Genomic DNA, 21,460 nt, shown 5'->3' on the forward strand with positions numbered 1-21,460 from the left:
AATAATAACAATAATAACAATAATAACAATAATAACAATAATAACAATAATAACAATAATAACAATAATAACAATAATAACAATAATAACAATAATAACAATAATAACAATAATAACAATAATAACAATAATAACAATAATAACAATAATAACAATAATAACAATAATAACAATAATAACAATAATAACAATAATAACAATAATAACAATAATAACAATAATAACAATAATAACAATAATAACAATAATAACAATAATAACAATAATAACAATAATAACAATAATAACAATAATAACAATAATAACAATAATAACAATAATAACAATAATAACAATAATAACAATAATAACAATAATAACAATAATAACAATAATAACAATAATAACAATAATAACAATAATAACAATAATAACAATAATAACAATAATAACAATAATAACAATAATAACAATAATAACAATAATAACAATAATAACAATAATAACAATAATAACAATAATAACAATAATAACAATAATAACAATAATAACAATAATAACAATAATAACAATAATAACAATAATAACAATAATAACAATAATAACAATAATAACAATAATAACAATAATAACAATAATAACAATAATAACAACAATAACAACAATAACAATAACAACAATAACAACAATAACAACAACAACAACAATAACAACAATAACAACAATAACAACAATAATAACAACAATAACAACAACAACAACAACAACAACAACAACAACAACAACAACAACAACAACAACAACAACAACAACAACAACAACAACAACAACAACAACAACAACAACAACAACAACAACAACAACAACAACAACAACAACAACAACAACAACAACAACAACAACAACAACAACAACAACAACAACAACAACAACAACAACAACAACAACAACAACAACAACAACAACAACAACAACAACAACAACAACAACAACAACAACAACAACAACAACAACAACAACAACAACAACAACAACAACAACAACAACAACAACAACAACAACAACAACAACAACAACAACAACAACAACAACAACAACAACAACAACAACAACAACAACAACAACAACAACAACAACAACAACAACAACAACAACAACAACAACAACAACAACAACAACAACAACAACAACAACAACAACAACAACAACAACAACAACAACAACAACAACAACAACAACAACAACAACAACAACAACAACAACAACAACAACAACAACAACAACAACAACAACAACAACAACAACAACAACAACAACAACAACAACAACAACAACAACAACAACAACAACAACAACAACAACAACAACAACAACAACAACAACAACAACAACAACAACAACAACAACAACAACAACAACAACAACAACAACAACAACAACAACAACAACAACAACAACAACAACAACAACAACAACAACAACAACAACAACAACAACAACAACAACAACAACAACAACAACAACAACAACAACAACAACAACAACAACAACAACAACAACAACAACAACAACAACAACAACAACAACAACAACAACAACAACAACAACAACAACAACAACAACAACAACAACAACAACAACAACAACAACAACAACAACAACAACAACAACAACAACAACAACAACAACAACAACAACAACAACAACAACAACAACAACAACAACAACAACAACAACAACAACAACAACAACAACAACAACAACAACAACAACAACAACAACAACAACAACAACAACAACAACAACAACAACAACAACAACAACAACAACAACAACAACAACAACAACAACAACAACAACAACAACAACAACAACAACAACAACAACAACAACAACAACAACAACAACAACAACAACAACAACAACAACAACAACAACAACAACAACAACAACAACAACAACAACAACAACAACAACAACAACAACAACAACAACAACAACAACAACAACAACAACAACAACAACAACAACAACAACAACAACAACAACAACAACAACAACAACAACAACAACAACAACAACAACAACAACAACAACAACAACAACAACAACAACAACAACAACAACAACAACAACAACAACAACAACAACAACAACAACAACAACAACAACAACAACAACAACAACAACAACAACAACAACAACAACAACAACAACAACAACAACAACAACAACAACAACAACAACAACAACAACAACAACAACAACAACAACAACAACAACAACAACAACAACAACAACAACAACAACAACAACAACAACAACAACAACAACAACAACAACAACAACAACAACAACAACAACAACAACAACAACAACAACAACAACAACAACAACAACAACAACAACAACAACAACAACAACAACAACAACAACAACAACAACAACAACAACAACAACAACAACAACAACAACAACAACAACAACAACAACAACAACAACAACAACAACAACAACAACAACAACAACAACAACAACAACAACAACAACAACAACAACAACAACAACAACAACAACAACAACAACAACAACAACAACAACAACAACAACAACAACAACAACAACAACAACAACAACAACAACAACAACAACAACAACAACAACAACAACAACAACAACAACAACAACAACAACAACAACAACAACAACAACAACAACAACAACAACAACAACAACAACAACAACAACAACAACAACAACAACAACAACAACAACAACAACAACAACAACAACAACAACAACAACAACAACAACAACAACAACAACAACAACAACAACAACAACAACAACAACAACAACAACAACAACAACAACAACAACAACAACAACAACAACAACAACAACAACAACAACAACAACAACAACAACAACAACAACAACAACAACAACAACAACAACAACAACAACAACAACAACAATAACAATAACAATAACAATAACAATAACAATAACAATAACAATAACAATAACAATAACAATAACAATAACAATAACAATAACAATAACAATAACAATAACAATAACAATAACAATAACAATAACAATAACAATAACAATAACAATAACAATAACAATAACAATAACAATAACAATAACAATAACAATAACAATAACAATAACAATAACAATAACAATAACAATAACAATAACAATAACAATAACAATAACAATAACAATAACAATAACAATAACAATAACAATAACAATAACAATAACAATAACAATAACAATAACAATAACAATAACAATAACAATAACAATAACAATAACAATAACAATAACAATAACAATAACAATAACAATAACAATAACAATAACAATAACAATAATAATAATAATAATAATAATAATAATAATAATAATAATAATAATAATAATAATAATAATAATAATAATAATAATAATAATAATAATAATAATAATAATAATAATAATAATAATAATAATAATAATAATAATAATAATAATAATAATAATAATAATAATAATAATAATAATTAAAATAATAATAATAATACTGTTAGTGGCCTCTTATGCACTCAAATCTGTCAGTGATGCTCAAGGCGCTCCTACATTCAATATTTTCATGCAATGTATTGTGAATCTGCATTTTTGAAGTATGAGACCTTTACCCACCAATATGCTGCCAATCAAACCGATAACATCGAAGCGAACCCCTTCTCTTTACGGTAACAGCACTGGGTTTTTTACAAGCATTACACAACACATTAAACCTACAGGTTTACGTCCCATCCGAAAGACACAGCAACAATGATGAAGTTTATTGCTTAAGGACACAAGGTCTCAGGTTTGAATTCCACCCAAGTAATATGCCTACGAGTTATTTGTTTATTGTCATACCATGTATACAGTGCATCGATGTAATAAAAATTAATATTATTTAGCTTGATCGCATCACACTATTCATCAAAATATAAAAATGTACTTTTTCGGTTTCTTCTTTGTGTTGGTTTCTTTTCCTCTCTAGCGCCTCGGATTAGTTTTCTAGATAGATGGCGCTATATAAATGCTTATTATTATTATTATTACTATTTTATCTTATCACAGCATGCAAAAGAAAGATCATGTTTTCATTCGTGCCGGTAACTCCTCGAGTCGGGCTACGTCCCGTAGCCTTAGATCTCGAGGGTCTTTCTTAGGATCCTCGCTGTTCCCAACAGCGCCGCGTCTGCAACAGATCTATTCTCACATTTGTCCCTAAATTATTATTAATATTATTATTATAATTACCTGCAGCCATGGATTTCTGTCACGACGACTAGGTGTCCAGCCACATCCACCGCCATCCTGCCCCGATTCAATATGAAGACGTCCTCTCGATGCCGAGTGTCCCTTCACATGACTGCTAGCCGTAAAGGCCGTGTCTGGGATCCGCTTCTGTTTGGCATTTAATCCCATTTCTGTGTTACAAAGAACTGGAAAAATATCAGCAACATTTTTAGTTCAATGCAAACTGGTTTGGTAACTTCTTTAGATCTTTTTTTAAATTCTTTTTTTTTTATGAAAGTCGCCAGACTAGCAAGGCCTGAAGGCCACTTTTATTCAAGGTGTGGGCTACAATTTTTGTTTTTCCAGAGGCCGTTGCCACCTACTCCTAAGGTTACCCCTTTTACAGTCCATATGGATGTAGGCTTGGGTATCTTCAGTCCGAAACCTGGCCGGTAGAGCAGAAAGCACTACCTCCCCAGTTTTATGTTTGCAAGTGTCACAACCGGGATTCGAACCAACACTCTGCTGATCAAACACCAGAGCTTGAATCTGGTGCTCTTAACTGCTCGGCCATGACACGAGACACAATTCCAGATGCCTTGAACTTAGGGGACTAATTTTTATCTTATAGCACCTTAACCACTCCCCATTGTTTTTCTACAAATGTTTCAGAACTTCTTGGCACTTCTGGAGATGACAATTGAGAGTCTTTGTCGAACACAAACTTATCCACAACATTATGAAAATGCTTGGGGACAATCTTGCCAGTTGGAAAAATCAATTGTGGAACAGGCCATCAATTTATCCAGGAAAAGTTTTGCGAAGGTGCCTCATTTAACTTTGTTTAGCAAAATAAACCAAACCAACTCACCTGGCAAAACTGGCGCACCTGTAGAAGCTGAAATAATGAAAAATAAAAAATGGTCGTACAAACATTTATTCTTTAATTTATTCTCTCATTTATTCCTGCTCAAATTAGAAGCTAATTTACCGGATCTCAGGCTGGTGGTTAAAGACACTGGACACCTTTGGTAATTGTCAAAGACCAGTCTTCTCACTTGGTGTATCCCAACATATGCATTTTGAGCTCAATTGGTCATCGAAGTTGCGAGATAATACTGAAAGAAAAAACACCCTTGTCACACGAAGTTGTGTGCTTTCAGATGCTTGATTTTGGGACCTAAAAATCTAATTCTGAGGTCTCACAATCAAATTCATCGAAAATTGCTTCTTTCATCGAAAACTATGTTACTTCAAAGGGAGCCGTATCTCACAATGTTTTAATTAACCTCTCCCCATTACTCGTTACCAAGTAAGGTTTTATGCTAATAATTATTTTGAGTAATCACCAATAGTGTCCACTGCCTTTAAGACAATTGAAATAATAACAAGAGCAAGAGAAACACCTGTCCTCATTTGATGGTTAAGATTTCAAAGTCAAGGAATAAGATTACCATAATTTTTTAGGACTTTCTACTCACGCTCTAATACGGCAACAGCTGAAAAAGCACGCGGGGCCGGTCCCCCAGTAAACTTAATATGCGACCCCGGTCGCATCATCTCATACTTGGTAATGTCTCGGATGTTCACCCACAAGAAATCCACTGTCTCCTCCCCTTCTTCACTGGAGTACAGAGGATTGTGCTCGTACAAAAACCCAACAACATCTCCCGTCTTAACGGGTATGCGCTGGTTTTCATCCAGTTCAAATTCCACTTCCTCGTCGACCGGACCAGCGGGGATGTGTGTGCTCCCTACGAGAAGGAATTTTTTCGGGTCCGACGTCTCGGGGCGGAGCACCCACGCCTCGAAGGGCTCATTTCGTGCGCGGATCACCTTCCAGGACTTGACCACGCCCACGCAGTTGATGGTTTCTGCGCTGTTGACGACGAACCAGTTGTCGGATGAGATGTGGCGGTTGACCGGGAAAGCACCGACCTCTGAATCACATTGCTCTGTTTGGTAAAAAAAAGACACAAATTGAGAGTCCCTAGGTTTCATTACCAGAAAGATATAACAGTAATAGTACGAAGAACTTAATTGTCATATTAACTTTCCTGAGCTCTGTGAAAACAGAGCATATTACTTGGATGGGATTCGAACCTTGCATGCTAGAGCAGTGTTTTACCAACTAGACCACTGAGATTGCTAGGTAGCTTATCACCATACAAATTTCCACTTATTAAAACTAAAATGTTACTTCTAACAATGGGGGCGTATCAGGTTTTGGTCCAGTGGTTTCTTTCCCTGCCTATCACCTCTGTGGCCCCTGGTTCGAATCCTGCCTCAAATCTAAAACTAAACAACTCAGGGATGTGATAGGCTGTTGAAAAAAAACCTGAACTGTGAAAGCTTGCGAGTGCAAATCATGAAAGCTTGCGAGCGTGAGAGCTTGTAGGTACCAAGCCTGCTTGCATACATTTATCTTTGGTTTTGAAAGCCATACTCTGCAATCTGGGGTGTTCAATATGGTTTTGTCTTCATTTTCTTATGACTTTGATCCAAGTTATAAAATATAATAATAATACAAAAATTATTTCCGGTAAAAAAACCCAGAGAAATCACATCCATGACAACTCTTTCCGTTTCCTTGCCATCCAGCTATTATCCCTATTTGTGCTGTTGAGTGTGAAAAAATAAAAAAACAACCAATAATTCAAATTTCTGTTTACACTCACGTTTACATCCAATGACCTCAAACTGCAAGCGTGTTTGTCCATGCCACGATATAGGAATGATACGTACAAAGCGTGCACGTTCCATCTCTTTAAACATATTGGTCTGTGGAGAGATCGCGTCGATGTTTCCCGAAAACTGGCAAAGATAAATGGGACAGAAAAAGGAAAAAAAAACCTATAATAATATCGAAGTCTTATATAGCGTACGTGTCTACCAACAAGGTACTCAAGTATATACAAACTTTCAGAAAGATAAGTTATTGCAGTGATGAATTTTGAGGACCAGAATTAATTTTGGTTTAACCCATATACATTGTACACCAATGTGTGTTAGCACTGTATACTCAGTACTTTCCCCCCGAGTCCTGTGAAAAAAAATCACAGGCATATTACTCTGTTGGGATTCAAACCCATAGTCTTTGCAATTCTGAAGCAGTGTCTTATCAACTAGACTACCAAGATTTCCGGGTACAGCTAGAGGCAGTTAGAATTTAGGACTATATCACAGCCCAACATCACATAGCTGCTAAGCAGGATATTGTGTCGTTTGAATAAAAAGTAGTAATTACTGACAAGTACGAGCAAAAAGTAACAGCATTAACTTCCAAGTAGATGCATTCAGTAAAAGCATATTCTACGTTCCGCATGATTAAACTTATTCATCCAGGCGTTTCATGAAATGGGCCGCAGGCCTTTCAGAAAATATTCTTAGCAAATTTCTTGGCTGAGCAAGAAAAGACCAGTGTACCATTCGGGCTGGTAACCTATTTTTGATAAGGAAAAGTTGTTTCTGCTTATTAAATTTGTGTGCTTCAAGGTTGTACTATTGATTGTACAGTGTTGTAAAGCGTTGTGGTACCTTTTCTGTGTAAGAACGCTATATAAATGCTTAGATTATTATTATTTTAATCATGAAATTTGGCCCTTTTTTTTTTAATACCTGTTGACGGCCTTGAACATCATGAACACGTGTCCACGTTTGACCATCCATGCCAAGTTCCACTCCGTAGGCCGACACCCAACCGTCCGTAATCACACCTCTCTTTTCTCGTTGTCCACCCCAAGTAGTCACACCAGTAATCTAGAGAAAGTTAGAAATATCACCCACTTATTCTACTTAAAGGAACGTTACAGAATTGGTAAGAAACAAAATTCGCGAAGATCACAGATTAACATAAAACTTACACGGTCTAATGATGATGATAGTAGTAAACATCCATTGAAATATTTCTGTCTGAAATGTCATATTTGGCGAGAAATAAATAATCTTATTTCGCGTATTCCAAGGGATGTTTTCAACTACATGTATTGAATCATCAACAGACCGTGTTAGTTTTATGTTAGAATAATACCTTGATTTTGTTTGCCACAAAAAAAAAAAAAAAGGGAAACAAAAATTGAGGCAACCTATAAAAAAAGAAGCGGGCAGGGACTCTAAACACTATTATTTATTTATTTTTTATTTTTTTTTGGCCTTACCTCTGTTGGAATACTGACGTCCACCATAATCCACTGCTTGTTGTTGTTCGTTTTAGGTATCCAGGAGTTGGGAGTACCAGGGCGTGCCGAACTCGCTGTTGAAAGCTGATTCTTGCTGGACGACGCCGTGATTTTAGAAAGAGGTATTTTACCCGAGGTTATGCCAAGCTCCACGTGGCAGTCTTCACCTGGTTTACAATGGATAAGTCTACAATTTTAAGCTCAGTTGGTTGTCGAAGTTGCAAGATAATAATGAAAGAAGAAAAAAAACCTTGTCACACGAAGTTGTGTGCTATCAGATGCTTGATTTCGAGACCTCAAAATCAAATTTGGGGAAAAAGTTTGTTTTTTTGTAATAATAACAGAGATATGGACAAAATAGGGAGACCGCCAACAAAGGCTCAGTTGGTGGAAGGTCGTTGGTTTAAGTCCACTCTAGTAAATTTTTTTTGTTCAACCCCCAAATCATTTAAAATTTACCCAGCCAGTTTTCCTTGTGGTTTATAATATTTAACAATAGTAACTACAACAAGTTCTTATTATGAGAAGATAGAATTAGCTGTTGCAAACAACTTTCCAACCAAATGGACTGAGTGATGGTTTATAAATGCAAACAATAGTTAATGGCCTGACGTTTCGACCCTAGGCAGAGTCTTTCTCACAGGCTAAAGAAAGACTGCTAGGGTCGAAACGTCAGGCCACTAACTTTTTTTTGCAATTTCTAATTTTTAGCGAATTTCACAATAACCGTCTCAAGGAATGTGCCAATAACATTCCTTAAATTTTTCTTTTCTCACTGGGGAGTACAGCCCTGGAGCTTTTTCATACACAATATCAACCTCTACCCTCGCAGGTACCCATTTACTCCCCCAAGTGAACAGTAGTTTCAGTATAGCATCTTGCTTAAGGGCACAAGTGTCATGACCAGGACTTGAGCCCACACTCTGCTGAACGGAAACACCAGAGCTCGAGTTTGATGCTCCGCTTGGCTACAAAACCCCACGAGGGCAGACAAATCAGACAGAAAATCAGACAATTTGCTCATACTCACTAATTGCATCTCTCCTTCGACGTTTGCCAAATCCTTCTGTGATGGTAAAAGACAAAAAGTTTTAAACAGAAGAATTCAGACATTTTGTTTAATTGTCACTTTCAATCCATTGATGTTTTTAAAGCCAAACATGAAGACTTTCTTTTTAATCTTGCTTTTATGTAAATGTGCTTGTATATAGACTTTGCACTTTTTATTTAATGTTTTGAATTCTTCATGTTGTTCAGCTCGATTGATCATTTTTGTGGAAATGCGCAACATAACTCTCCAATTATTATTTTTATTACTCAGAACCACAATGTTCACTTACCCCAGAAGTTGAAGGATCGCCCTGTTCTGACCAGGCCTTGGTTTGAGATAGCTGTAAGCAAATACAAACAAATTTATACAATCATAAAAACACTCATCAACAAATGCTTCACACATTTATTGCTGCTTATCATTTTGTTTGTATATAAACCAATAATTGAAAAAAAAAATTAAAAGCTCTCATTCTAAATTTATCGTAAAAAAATAAAACTATATAAGAGGGTATAACCATTCAAAATTCAAGACTCAGTTTATGAACCAGTTTTACTTGTAATGTGTACTTTTTGGACAGCTTGGCCCCCAGTGTCCGTTCGAGCTTGTTGTGTTTGATTTTGTGGTTTTTCATGCAATTTTTTTAACCAATATTACATGTATTTGTATTATATACATGTATATGAACTATTTTTCACTTGTTAATGTACTTTTAAGCCTGCTTGGTGGCCAGTGCAGTCAACAAATAAACCAGAATAAATATATATATGTTTGAGGAAACTTACCAGTACATGTTGGCTTGTCGGTACTAGGTTCGAATCCGTCCACGCAGGTACACTCAGTGACCCCGTTGGTCAGCTGGCACAGAGTGTTTGGATTGGTCGTCTGGCATAACGGATTAGTGGTTGTTGTGTTTTGGACTTTGTCACCTTTAACACAGGTGTGGAGGGTTTGACAATCTGCGGACAAGAACTTGTAGTCCAACTAAGGAACAAACAAAACACATAAATACTTTATTAGAATTAATTTAAAGGAACATTACAGAATTGGTTTAAAGAAAAAAGTCGTCTAAATCACAGATTTACATCAAACTTCCACGGTCTAATGATGATGATAGTAGAAAAACCTCCCTTGAAATATTTCTGTCTGAAATGTCATATTTGATGAGAAAAAAAATATAATAACTTCCTGTTTGGAGTTTATAAGTGATCATTCTATTTTTGTTTTGAATCGATGTCGTGCAAAATGTGTTATCATTTTTTCACTATTTTCTTGTGACCCAGATAGACGATCAATCTCAAACTTCTACAGGTTTGTCAGTTTATGTATATGGTGGATTACATAAAGTGCTTACACTGCCAGTAACTGTTTTTATCAGCAAAAACCAATTCTATAATGTTCCTTTAAAAGATGTTAAATTTGCATCGGGGATAAAGAACACTAATTTTGGTTCACCCTTACACAGCTGTGGGTAAGCACCGTATACTTCCCCCCCCCCCCCCCGAGTTCTGTGTACAAAATCACAGGCTAGGCATATTACTTGGTTGGGATTTGAACCCATGACCTTTGCAATTCTAGAGCAGTGTCTTACCAACTAGACCACCAAGATTGCTAGGTAGCTAGAGGCAGTTCGAATCCTATGTTTTAGCCTTGTTTTGGGGAAACTTGCATTTGAACAAAAACTTTAAAATTCTATCCGTACCTCATAGTACTTTCCCTCGAATTCGCATCCACATTGCTCCTCCAATACACACTCGTTATCCTCTTCGTATAGACCGACCGGGCATTGACATCCCGAGGTACACGCTAGTGTGCAACTTTGTTTGACACGTAAAGAAGCACAAGTGGACACGCATGACTTGCACATGGTTGGCTCCAGATGGGACGGACATCCTCGATCTGCTCACATAACATACAAACTATAAATATTAGAAAACTTATAGGTTTGCGGTAACACCATGTAATGATATGTCTATGACATTCACATCTATTTTTTTTATTTATAGTACATTATTTCTTTATTATGCTCCTATCTCAAGTTTGGATTGACAGACTTTCGGGTCACAGAGTTTAAGTACTCTATTGTTAAATTCTGGCCACCTTGAAATGGGTGTCTCTGTCCCTAGTTCCCTGCTGTTCCATCTCCCACCCTATGTTCTGTCCTTACCCAATCTACCCTCATCTCTCATCTATTCTTCACATGTTTCTTGTTGTATCCAAACCTTTATGTCAGTCATCTTCATTCAGGACCAGTGCTTTATTTTAGTTGTTAATTAGCCTGTATGCCAACATGTAGTTCTGTTCAACTGTTTTTTGTTTTTTTTCCATAACTAAAATTTTGTTTGCAAATATTGTTATTGTACTTTGTGAAATGGCCAAATAAATGATAATACATGTAGCAAAGCCACTATTATTATTATTATTATTATTATTATTAAGGGAATCAATAATAATAATAATAATAATAGTAAAAATTTATATAGCGCCATATCCATCGAAAACAATGCTCCATGGCGCTAATACAGAGAAATGTGTGGTAAAGAGGTTTTCAACTAGTGATTTAAACCCGCCGAGGCCTGGTTCTTGATAATTTTACCGAGACGAAGTCGAGGTAAATTATCAAGAACCAGGCCTCGGCGGGTTTAAACCACTAGTTGAAAACCGATTCAACACACTTTGATTCCCATTCATAAATACCTTTTCGGTCAAAAAACATCAACACTTTTTGGTCAAAAAGTAAAATAAATGCAAAAATTATAATTGTTCAATGATTTCTTTCAACACAACACCCCTCCAGCTATAAAATGGTTAGGCCCTCGGGTAAAATACTCCTTATAAGGAGATGCTGTGCACGTCGTGCGTATCGCGTGATGTGGCACAACTGTTTCAGCTATGGCTCTCGACCAATAGGAATGAAGAAACTGTCTAAGAAACCTGTAAGAACAGGTGCAAGCTCGCGTGTCACGCCCATGTTTCAACACTTTTTACTGGTGTTATATCATCTGTTCAAACACCCCCACGTGATGTCCTCTCGACCAATCAGAAAGGATAAACTGTCTAAGGTCTTTATGAATAAAGATTCAAATCCTACTTACAGCATTCAGTGTTTTCTTCCATCCAGTTGGTTGGGAACATTTCACTACTGCTCTCCTCTTCACATTTCCTCTTGTATTCTTGGATGTAAGAGCAAGCAGTCTCGATGCTTTTTTGTGTGTGGTCATATATGCACAAGTTCAAGTATTTTGAACTCATTGTGCGGTATAATAGTGGACATATTCCTACAAAAGGATCTGAGAGAATAAGTAATGAAGAAAAAAAACCATCAGTAATCTGTCAAGGCTCCCCACTATATTTCTGAAGTACTTCAAGTTTACACTCCATCAAGATATCTTCGATCAAGTTCCATGCTTCTCCTCATTGAACCCAAGTCTCGACATTCATTGGGTGACGGATCTTTTTCTTCAGCTGCGCCACCCATCTGGAACACTCGACCACTTAATCTTAGATCTTGTCTTTGTACAATTCAAATCTCTTCTCAAAACTTATCTTATGTCACAGGTTTTCAAGGATTAATTTTGTTGTGTCTGTTTTCTTTGTTTTGTTTGTTTTTGGTGTTTACTGCGCCTTGAACACCCAGCAGGGGGATATGTGCGCATTACAAGTCTTATTATTATTTATAATTATTATTATTATTATTATTATTATCTACAGTATCTTCCAATAAGTACATCCCTCCAGAGGAGTATAGTCGTATTTGGGTGCACAATAAAATGAAACAAACCAAGAAAAGCAACTAACCACTGACTGAGATGGCTTTGCAAAATGTCTCAGCAATGCTTCTTCTAAAAGCAAGAGCCTCAGCCGATTCTGCTGGATTGGACCGTTCTCCAACAGCGGTATTTGATTTGCATTCCCCTACCTGCCAGCTATTGCCGAATAGAACTGGGTCCTTCACCTGTTCAATCATAACAAGCAAGACTCCATAATCAGGTACAACACAATATCCAGGTTTAAAGGCAGTGGACACTATTGGTAATTTCTCAAAATAATTATTAGCATAAAACCATAATTGGTAACAAGTAATGGGGAGCTGTTGATAGTATAAAACATTATGAGAAACAGCGCCCTCTGAAGTAACATAGCTTTCGAGAAAGAAATAATTTTCCATGAATTTCATTTGCAGACCTCAGATTTAGAATTTGAGGTCTCAAAATCAAGCATCTGAAAGCTCACAACTTTAGTGACAAGGGTGTTTTGTTCTTTCATTATTATCTCGCAACTTCGACGAGCGATTGAGCTCAAATTTTCACAGGTTTGTTATTTTATGCATATGTTGAGATACACAAAGTGTGAAGACTGGTCTGAAACAATTACCAATAGTGTCCAATGTCTTTAAAGGGTTTGGGTACTTTTTGTACGACACAAAACACAATACCAAACACAACATAGGATTTGAACAGCCTCTAGCTACCGGGCAATCTCGGTAGTCTAGTTGGTATGACACTGCTCTAGAATCGCAAGGGTCATGGGTTCGAGTCCCACCCGATTAAAAATGCATGTGATATTTTTTCAGAGGACTTGGGAAAGTACTGAGTATACAGTGCTAACACACATCGGTGTATGGGTAAAAACCAAAAATTAACATTCTTTATCCCCGATGCAAATTTAACATCTATTATAAAATTAATATAACCAAACACAATGTCCACAAATTTACTTTCAACTGACACGGTTTGAAGATATTGATTGTAGAAAGCTTGACTTATAATATTACTTGCCGAGGTGCTGTAGCTTTTTAGAAATGAGTAAAACAATGTCACAAAAATAACTTTCGTCGTAATGAGACGAAAATTATTATAGTCTTTACAATGTATTTTCGCGACTCTCCTGAAAACAATGCTCTGTGATTTTCACTTTTCTTGTCAAAAACTAACTAATGAAGCTGAAACTTCTACAGGTAAATTTTAAGAGAAAACACATTGCCGCAATTTCTTTACATTCGGAGTGTGCGCTTATGTACGAGACTGTCCACTTGCGTACTTGTGCACTACGAAAACCGTAACTTTTTGATTGACATACTAAAAAAATATACGCGCCTTTTAAACATGACGCATATGACACTCGCAGTTTGTATGCTGATCAGCAGATTTACGTTCACATTTGCTGCATTTTTTGCTTCGATGACACATAAAAAAGAACAAACGCACTATCATGCAAATAGCCGTACAATTGCCGTACAAAATTTCAAGCTTTTGTATTGGTTTGTACATAAACATGGATGCGCCAACATGGCTTCAAAACCTTGTGGCGTGTATAATGGGGTGTTAGCGCTCTAGTCAATATATATAGCTCTATGGTCATGGATCAAAATCCTTTGACAAGGAGGAGAGAATGTGGAAACAATGATTGTGATTAAGAACAGGGCAAAGGTGGTCATGTACCTCGGGTTCTCCAATGGTGTTACCACACAATCCACAGATATCCCCTGGATACTGCTTTGGGAGAATCACTTCGACGATATCTTTCTTGTTCCACCGCACGGTCAGCTGAAATTCGGGTGCCACAAGCTCCTGAAATGAAATAAGAACAAGGTAAGAGTAACTATAAATATAAATATAAATAGTAAACTTGCGGGTACCAACCATGGAGCAAAATCTATTTTGAAGGAGTAGTGGCTCTGAAAAGAGCTGATTATACTGTTCGAAACGTCGAGACCAAACCGGCTCTTTTCAGAGCCACCACTCCCTCAAAAGAGTTTTTACCCATGGTTGTACCTGCAAGTTTACTATTCATATTTATATTTATGCTCTTATTCTCCACACCATGCAAAGCTTCAAACACCATTTAAAAACAAGGTAATAGTGCAGTGCATAATTATTATTATTATTGGTTTATTAAAAATGCAAACACGGCGGCCAAAAATGTCGATTGCGAATGCATACTGAGAGTAACAATACAATTTTTATTACTACATGTATATGTAAATATATTAAAATTAAATAAAAAAGGCATTAAAGTTAAACATACACATTTTACACAAGGGAGCAGGTATAACAAAAAATTACCAAAAAGGCGCTTCAAAACCTCAAACAAAATTAAACATATAAAAAAACAGCCAATTAAAAATTAAAAAAAGATGCAGAAGCGTTTTCGCATAGGTCTGTCACAAAGTGGAGGTTTACGGTTTACATGTTGATGATAAGTTTTCTATGTTTTGTCCTCGCTTTTTTGTATGTTCATTGTTTATATAAAAAAAATTGCTTGCACTTAAAAAAACACCAAAAAAAACATGTTATTTTGCCGTGTTCCACTTGCGCGATAACTAATAATAATAAAGGTCTTTGTGATAAACTCAAACTTACAATGATATCGCCGTTGTCGGTTATATTGAAAGTATCCTCATTAACTGTTGGTGAAGACTGAAACACACCATCGACCATGATTTCTCCACCTTGCTTCATTTCAATTAACTTGGTGAAAAAAACAAAAAATATGAGAGTACATTTTGAATTTTCTTTATCAATAAAGAACGGTACTTCATGATAAATGCTTTTGTGTGATGCAGCACAGCAGCCTAGCATACCAAACTCAAGCTTAATCATGTTAATACAAAAATTAAAAAATTAAGTTCTTATATCTCACATTCAAGGCACTACATGGTTGTACACCCAGTACAACTAGACCAGGTCTAAGATCTATCAGCAATACGCTCCATGTTCCTCGAACTCGCCTGGCCAGTTACGGGGACAGGGCTTACTCCAACATAGCACCTAGACTCTGGAACTCACTTCCGGAATACATCAGACAATACACAACATTACTCTCTTCCAGCAGAAACTCAAAACACACTTATTCTTGCTTGCTTTCCAACATCTTGACAAAACTTGACCGGCGCCTTTGAATGTTTCTCTTTTTCAGTAGTACGCGCCTTATAAATGCTGTAGTTTATTATTTATTATTATTATTATATTATTAATTGCAGTGCATTTCACAATAAAAACCGTCTCAATGCGCTGTACATTGGTGTCCTAGTCATTAGGCCAAAAACATTCCTTTTATCTCTCTCAGCTCCATGGGGAGTATACAACCAGGGCAACCATAGCGCTCCAAGGGCTTTTTTAATAGACAATACCAACCTCTACCCTCACAGGTACCCGTTTGCCCCTGGGTGAAGAGAAGCAATTATAGTAAAGTATCTTGCTCAAGGACACAAGTGTCATGACTGGGATTCAAACCCACATTCTGAAGACTTAAGCCCTTTTCGAAACCACGGCCTCCGCTGTGGAATCGGCTTGAGGCCCTCGTGGCGACCCTCTCGTCTGAATCCCTGAGTGCATACGCAAAGCACGTGGAATTGTCAAAACAACCGGGGGGCCAATCTAGCCTGAGCTGAATCCAAAGCAGAAGCCATGGTTTTGAAAAGGGCCTTAACAAACAACCAGAACTTGAACTCGATGATTACACTCGGCCATGACACTCTAATTATGGCCAAGTCATCAGAGTATGGGTTAGAATCTCGGTCATGCTATATGTCTTGAGAGAGAAACTTTGCTCGCGAACTCAAATTTGTTTAAATGGGAGAAATTTGTAATGAAACAAAACATTGTTATAAATAACAATTGAAATGCGAGCCACTTACCACAAGATCTAAAATAACTTCAACCATATCAGTGCTGGAAACGGCAGGGTTCAACGGAGGCGACTCATTCCTCACTAGAACTTTAAAACGAGGTTCTTTGCAGTCTTGGGCTAACACATACTTGCATTTACCCATGAAGTCATATATCTGCCCTGCGAAGTTTTCGTAGTGAGGGTCGCCCAAGGCACTGCAAGATACCAGTTCTGTACAAATGACAGGGTGTAGTATTATTATTGGGCCGGTTTATTTTATACGAGTAAAAACGTGGAAAAAGTTGTACAGCATAGCAACGGAAAGGTTTAGTTGCAATTATATGGAAAGAAAATAAAATTAAATACAAAAAATTGTACAGCATAGCAACCAATAGGTTGAATTGTACTTATACAAAAACAAGGGTTATATAGAAAGAAAAACGAAACGACAAAAATAACTGTGTACATGTAAGTTTAAAAATGTAATGTGTCTGTAATGTTTTTTTTTCAAAGTCATCAAAGCTATTTTCCTTAACAAATAATAGCAAAACATTTCACTCGTATAGTTTTTCTTTACCCTTTACTTATGTGTAGTATGCACTGTATAGACTATGTGACCTATGTTTACATTCAAACCGCCCTCTGTTGAAAAAAACATGTCATGTTTCGCCAGGCAAAAAGATGCCTAGTCATGGTAAGATTGCATTTACTTTCTAGCTGCATGGTTGCCAAAACACAAAGGTTTTGCCCGGCGGTATGCGTGGGAATCATGTTGTGTTTTTAGGTTTTTTTTGAGTGACACCAGAGGTCACATCTTTGTACATTCATACTTCCTGCGAATGCCATTTGAAATGTGACGTCACAAATTCGCAACGAATAATTCGCATCAGTTGACGAAGTGCTCAAATTCTGCCAAACATTCGCAGTGAAAACAGCCATTTGATGTCGAAATTCCCTTCGCATTCCCATTCATCTATTCATACCTCAGCTCCCCCCCGAGTTCTTTTCACTTTAAATAATTTTTCTCCTTGTAGCCCCATACCAAGAGTGGCTTTTACCCTTGTTTGGGGCGAACTTGCATATAAAAAAAATCTAAAAAGAAAATTCACAGGAAGTATGAACCGGGCTTTAGAAGGGATAAACCTCTTTAAGGCACTGGACACTATTGGTAATTACTCAAAATAATTATCAGCATAAAACCTCACTTGGTAACAAGTAATGGGGAGAGGTTCATAGTAAAAAACACTGTGAGAAACGGCTCCCTCTTAAAGGAACACGTTGCCTTGGATCGGTCGAGTTGGTCTTTGAAAAGCGTTTGTAACCAGTTTTTATAACATGCATATGGTTAGAAAGATGTTATAAAAGTAGAATACAATGACCTACACAAATTTGCCTCGAAATTGCGTGGATTTCGTTTTACTTTGGAACTAACACGGTCGGCCATTTATGGGAGTCAAAAATTTGACTTCCATAAATGACCGACCAAGCTTGTCGACGAGGTAAAAGGAAAACCATGCAATTTCGAGGCATATTTGTGTGGATCATTGTATTCTACTTTTAAAACCTCTTTCTAACCATATGTATTTCATAACAAGCAGTTTCAAACGCTTTTCAATGACCAACTCGTCCGATCCAAGGCAATGTGTTCCTTTAAGTGACGTAGTTTTCGAGAAAGAAGTGACTTTCTGCAAATTTGATTTCGAGACCTCAGAATTAGAAATTGAGGTCTCGAAATCAAGCAACTGAAAGCACACAACTTCGTGTGACAAGGGTGTTTTTTCTTTCATTATTATCCAGCAACTTCAACGACCAATTGAGCTCAAATTTTCACAGGTTTGTTATTTTATGCATATGTTGAAATAAACCAAGTGAAAAGACTGGTCTTTGACAATTACATGTACCACTAGTGTCCAGTGTCTTTAAGAATCCTACCTGTTTCACAATTGAGTCCCATAAAGTCTTTTCCACACTCGCAACTGTAGGTGTCTTCACCGTCTGGGGAGTCACACTTCCCAGAGTTCTGGCATGGGTTACTATTGCATGGGTTGGCCAAGTCTAACGTCCTACCCTCTTTGTAGTCGCATTCATACTCCACCTTAAGAACCATCCCTTGAGCAGCGCACTGGCCATCCTCCGAAGATTTCTTCATGTAGAAACAGGAATTCCCCGAACACAACTGACTCACAGATTTTTTGTTCAGCAGTGACATACCGCTGCACTGTGAATAATCTACTGCTTCGTTGCACGGGTTCGCGGCCGGGACTCCGTAGCGGACCGTCTTGATGCGTGGTTTTTTATCCGCGCATGTGATTGCGTCTTTTACACTGCAGATATCTAGAATGCCAATGATAAAGATGTCATTCAAACTTGTTTATTTAATATTCATAAATACCTGGGGTGCATTTCACAAAGGTAGTCCTAACCTAAGCAATGCTAAGAGATAGGACCAGTACTAAGTTAGGACCAGTAACTCATCCTAACTTAGGACTGGTCCTATCTCTTAGCATTGCCTAGGACTAGTCCTAAGTTAGGACCACCTTTGTGAAATCCACCCCTGGAACCATTTATCCATCATTCTGATCTGCTGCACAGTAATTTTTAATTCTTGTTGGGTGTTTTTGTTCTTCTTTATTTTATAAATTATATTTAAGTGGCTTGTCAGTGTCTAAAGTTCATCAAACTTAGTTTTGGTGGCTAAAAAAAAAAAATCCCTCTTACATTTGAAAGATGGACAGTCAAACTTCCAGCTGATCGCTTCTTCCGTCGAGAAGGTGAAATACTTGGGCTCCAAGTGTGTCGCTCCATCCTGACGAGGCCTGATAAAACTCAAGTCCTCGTCTCCAGATTGCAGCACGATGTTCTCACTCTTAACATTGACAGTGAAGCTACGTTCCACACCATCACTACTGGTGGAGGAAGTAAAGGATTTCTCTTCTGCGACAGAACACTTGCTGTCATCATTGCACAGACTCAGGATCACTTTTTGTTTGTCCAAATCCGTTCCAATTTCTGAAGAAAAAAAAAGAGGGAAGAACTTCAAAGTCTAAACGTCTTATAGCATCTTCCCTTGCCCTGTGCTACTTTATTTATTCATCTGTTAATTCACTACTGTAATGTTTTAAAGGCACTGGACGCTATTGGTAAAATTACTCAAAGTAGTTGTTAGCATGAAAAATTACTTGGTGACAAGCAGTATGGAGAGCTGTTGATAGTATAAAACATTGTGAGAAACAGCTCCCTCTGAAGTAAAGTAGTTTTTGAAAAAGAGGTCAACTCAAACATTAAAAGACTTCAGGCCTGAAGCCTTTTATTATAGGCATCTGAAAACACACAAATTTGTGCAACAAGGGTTTTTTGTCCGTCAGTATTCTCTTGCACCTTTGATGACCAATTGAGTCCAAATTTTCACAGATTTGTTTTTTTATGCTTAATGTTGGAATACACCCAAGTCAAAATACTTGTCTTTGACAATTACCAAATTGGTCCCTTGCGTTAAAAGAAAACACTTTGCTTTTGGTGGTTTCTTACAAGTGGAATTAAGTACAACACCAAGCTCTTTTTGTAGCGCGCTGCTCTGCAGCGCACTTCAGTATACCTACAACTATTGCGCACTGTTCCCGAGTGGACTCACCAATTTTGTAAGACGCAGACAAAGAACTAGCTTCGGCTAGATTCACAGTAGCTTTTCCCAAACCGTACAGGTCAAAGTGAAAATCTTTAAAGTCTCCTACCGAGAGATAACGTTCTACGTTGCCTTCCGTCGTGATTTCGTCACAGACGTCATCTGAAATAAATGGAGTTCAAGTTATTTATATAGGGAGAGTCACTTAAAGTTTGGCAAAGTTCAGCTAGGCTTTTGCTCTTACAGCTCCCCAACCAAGGTCCATCTTTCGTGATGCTCAGCAGAGGATGATGCTGAGCAGGGAACCAGTTGCGAAAAGTATACATTACATGGTGTTTAGACTGGTAACCCTTCTGTGCTTAGCGATTTGTTATGCTTAAAAGCTTAATGAAGTTAGGCCCAGGAGCTTTAGCTTCTATAAACTATCAAGTTGGCGTGCTTAGTATGCACTACGCCCATCTACAAAAATCTGTTATACGCTCCATGGCATTTTGGGCAGGCAAGATACTACAACGACCATGTGGTCATATGAAAATTTTACATTTTGTTGCCAAACATCTGTAGCAGTTAACAATTTTCTCTTTGATACAAAACAAAAAATTCTCCTAGACTAGTCTTCTTCATATTATTTCACGTTTTGTGTTTCTCTTTTGTGGGTAATTATTTTTGAATATGTGAGAGAGAAAAAAATGCAATGATAATAATGATACTTTTATAGTCCAACAAGTT

General features: G+C 36.3%; 1 protein-coding gene across 1 annotated transcript in view; it reads right to left on the reverse strand.

Annotated features, from left to right (window-relative positions):
• Positions 1 to 21,460, reverse strand: part of LOC139947234 (uncharacterized) — a 79,724-nt gene that overhangs the window by 31,140 nt on the left and 27,124 nt on the right. The window contains exons 27-44 of the mRNA XM_071945112.1: positions 20,741 to 20,893; positions 19,828 to 20,118; positions 19,042 to 19,443; positions 17,138 to 17,340; positions 15,861 to 15,968; positions 14,940 to 15,068; positions 13,297 to 13,453; positions 12,594 to 12,788; positions 11,201 to 11,397; positions 10,284 to 10,482; positions 9,788 to 9,838; positions 9,478 to 9,513; positions 8,427 to 8,614; positions 7,888 to 8,028; positions 6,948 to 7,083; positions 5,751 to 6,224; positions 5,141 to 5,167; positions 4,291 to 4,475 (exon numbers count right to left, since the gene is read on the reverse strand). Coding sequence (XP_071801213.1) covers positions 4,291 to 4,475; positions 5,141 to 5,167; positions 5,751 to 6,224; positions 6,948 to 7,083; positions 7,888 to 8,028; positions 8,427 to 8,614; positions 9,478 to 9,513; positions 9,788 to 9,838; positions 10,284 to 10,482; positions 11,201 to 11,397; positions 12,594 to 12,788; positions 13,297 to 13,453; positions 14,940 to 15,068; positions 15,861 to 15,968; positions 17,138 to 17,340; positions 19,042 to 19,443; positions 19,828 to 20,118; positions 20,741 to 20,893 — 3,272 coding nt within the window. The remainder of the gene's footprint in view (positions 1 to 4,290; positions 4,476 to 5,140; positions 5,168 to 5,750; positions 6,225 to 6,947; positions 7,084 to 7,887; positions 8,029 to 8,426; positions 8,615 to 9,477; positions 9,514 to 9,787; positions 9,839 to 10,283; positions 10,483 to 11,200; positions 11,398 to 12,593; positions 12,789 to 13,296; positions 13,454 to 14,939; positions 15,069 to 15,860; positions 15,969 to 17,137; positions 17,341 to 19,041; positions 19,444 to 19,827; positions 20,119 to 20,740; positions 20,894 to 21,460) is intronic.

This window comes from Asterias amurensis, chromosome 14 (assembly GCF_032118995.1).
Source record: "Asterias amurensis chromosome 14, ASM3211899v1".
NCBI classification, from domain to species: Eukaryota; Metazoa; Echinodermata; class Asteroidea; order Forcipulatida; family Asteriidae; genus Asterias; species Asterias amurensis.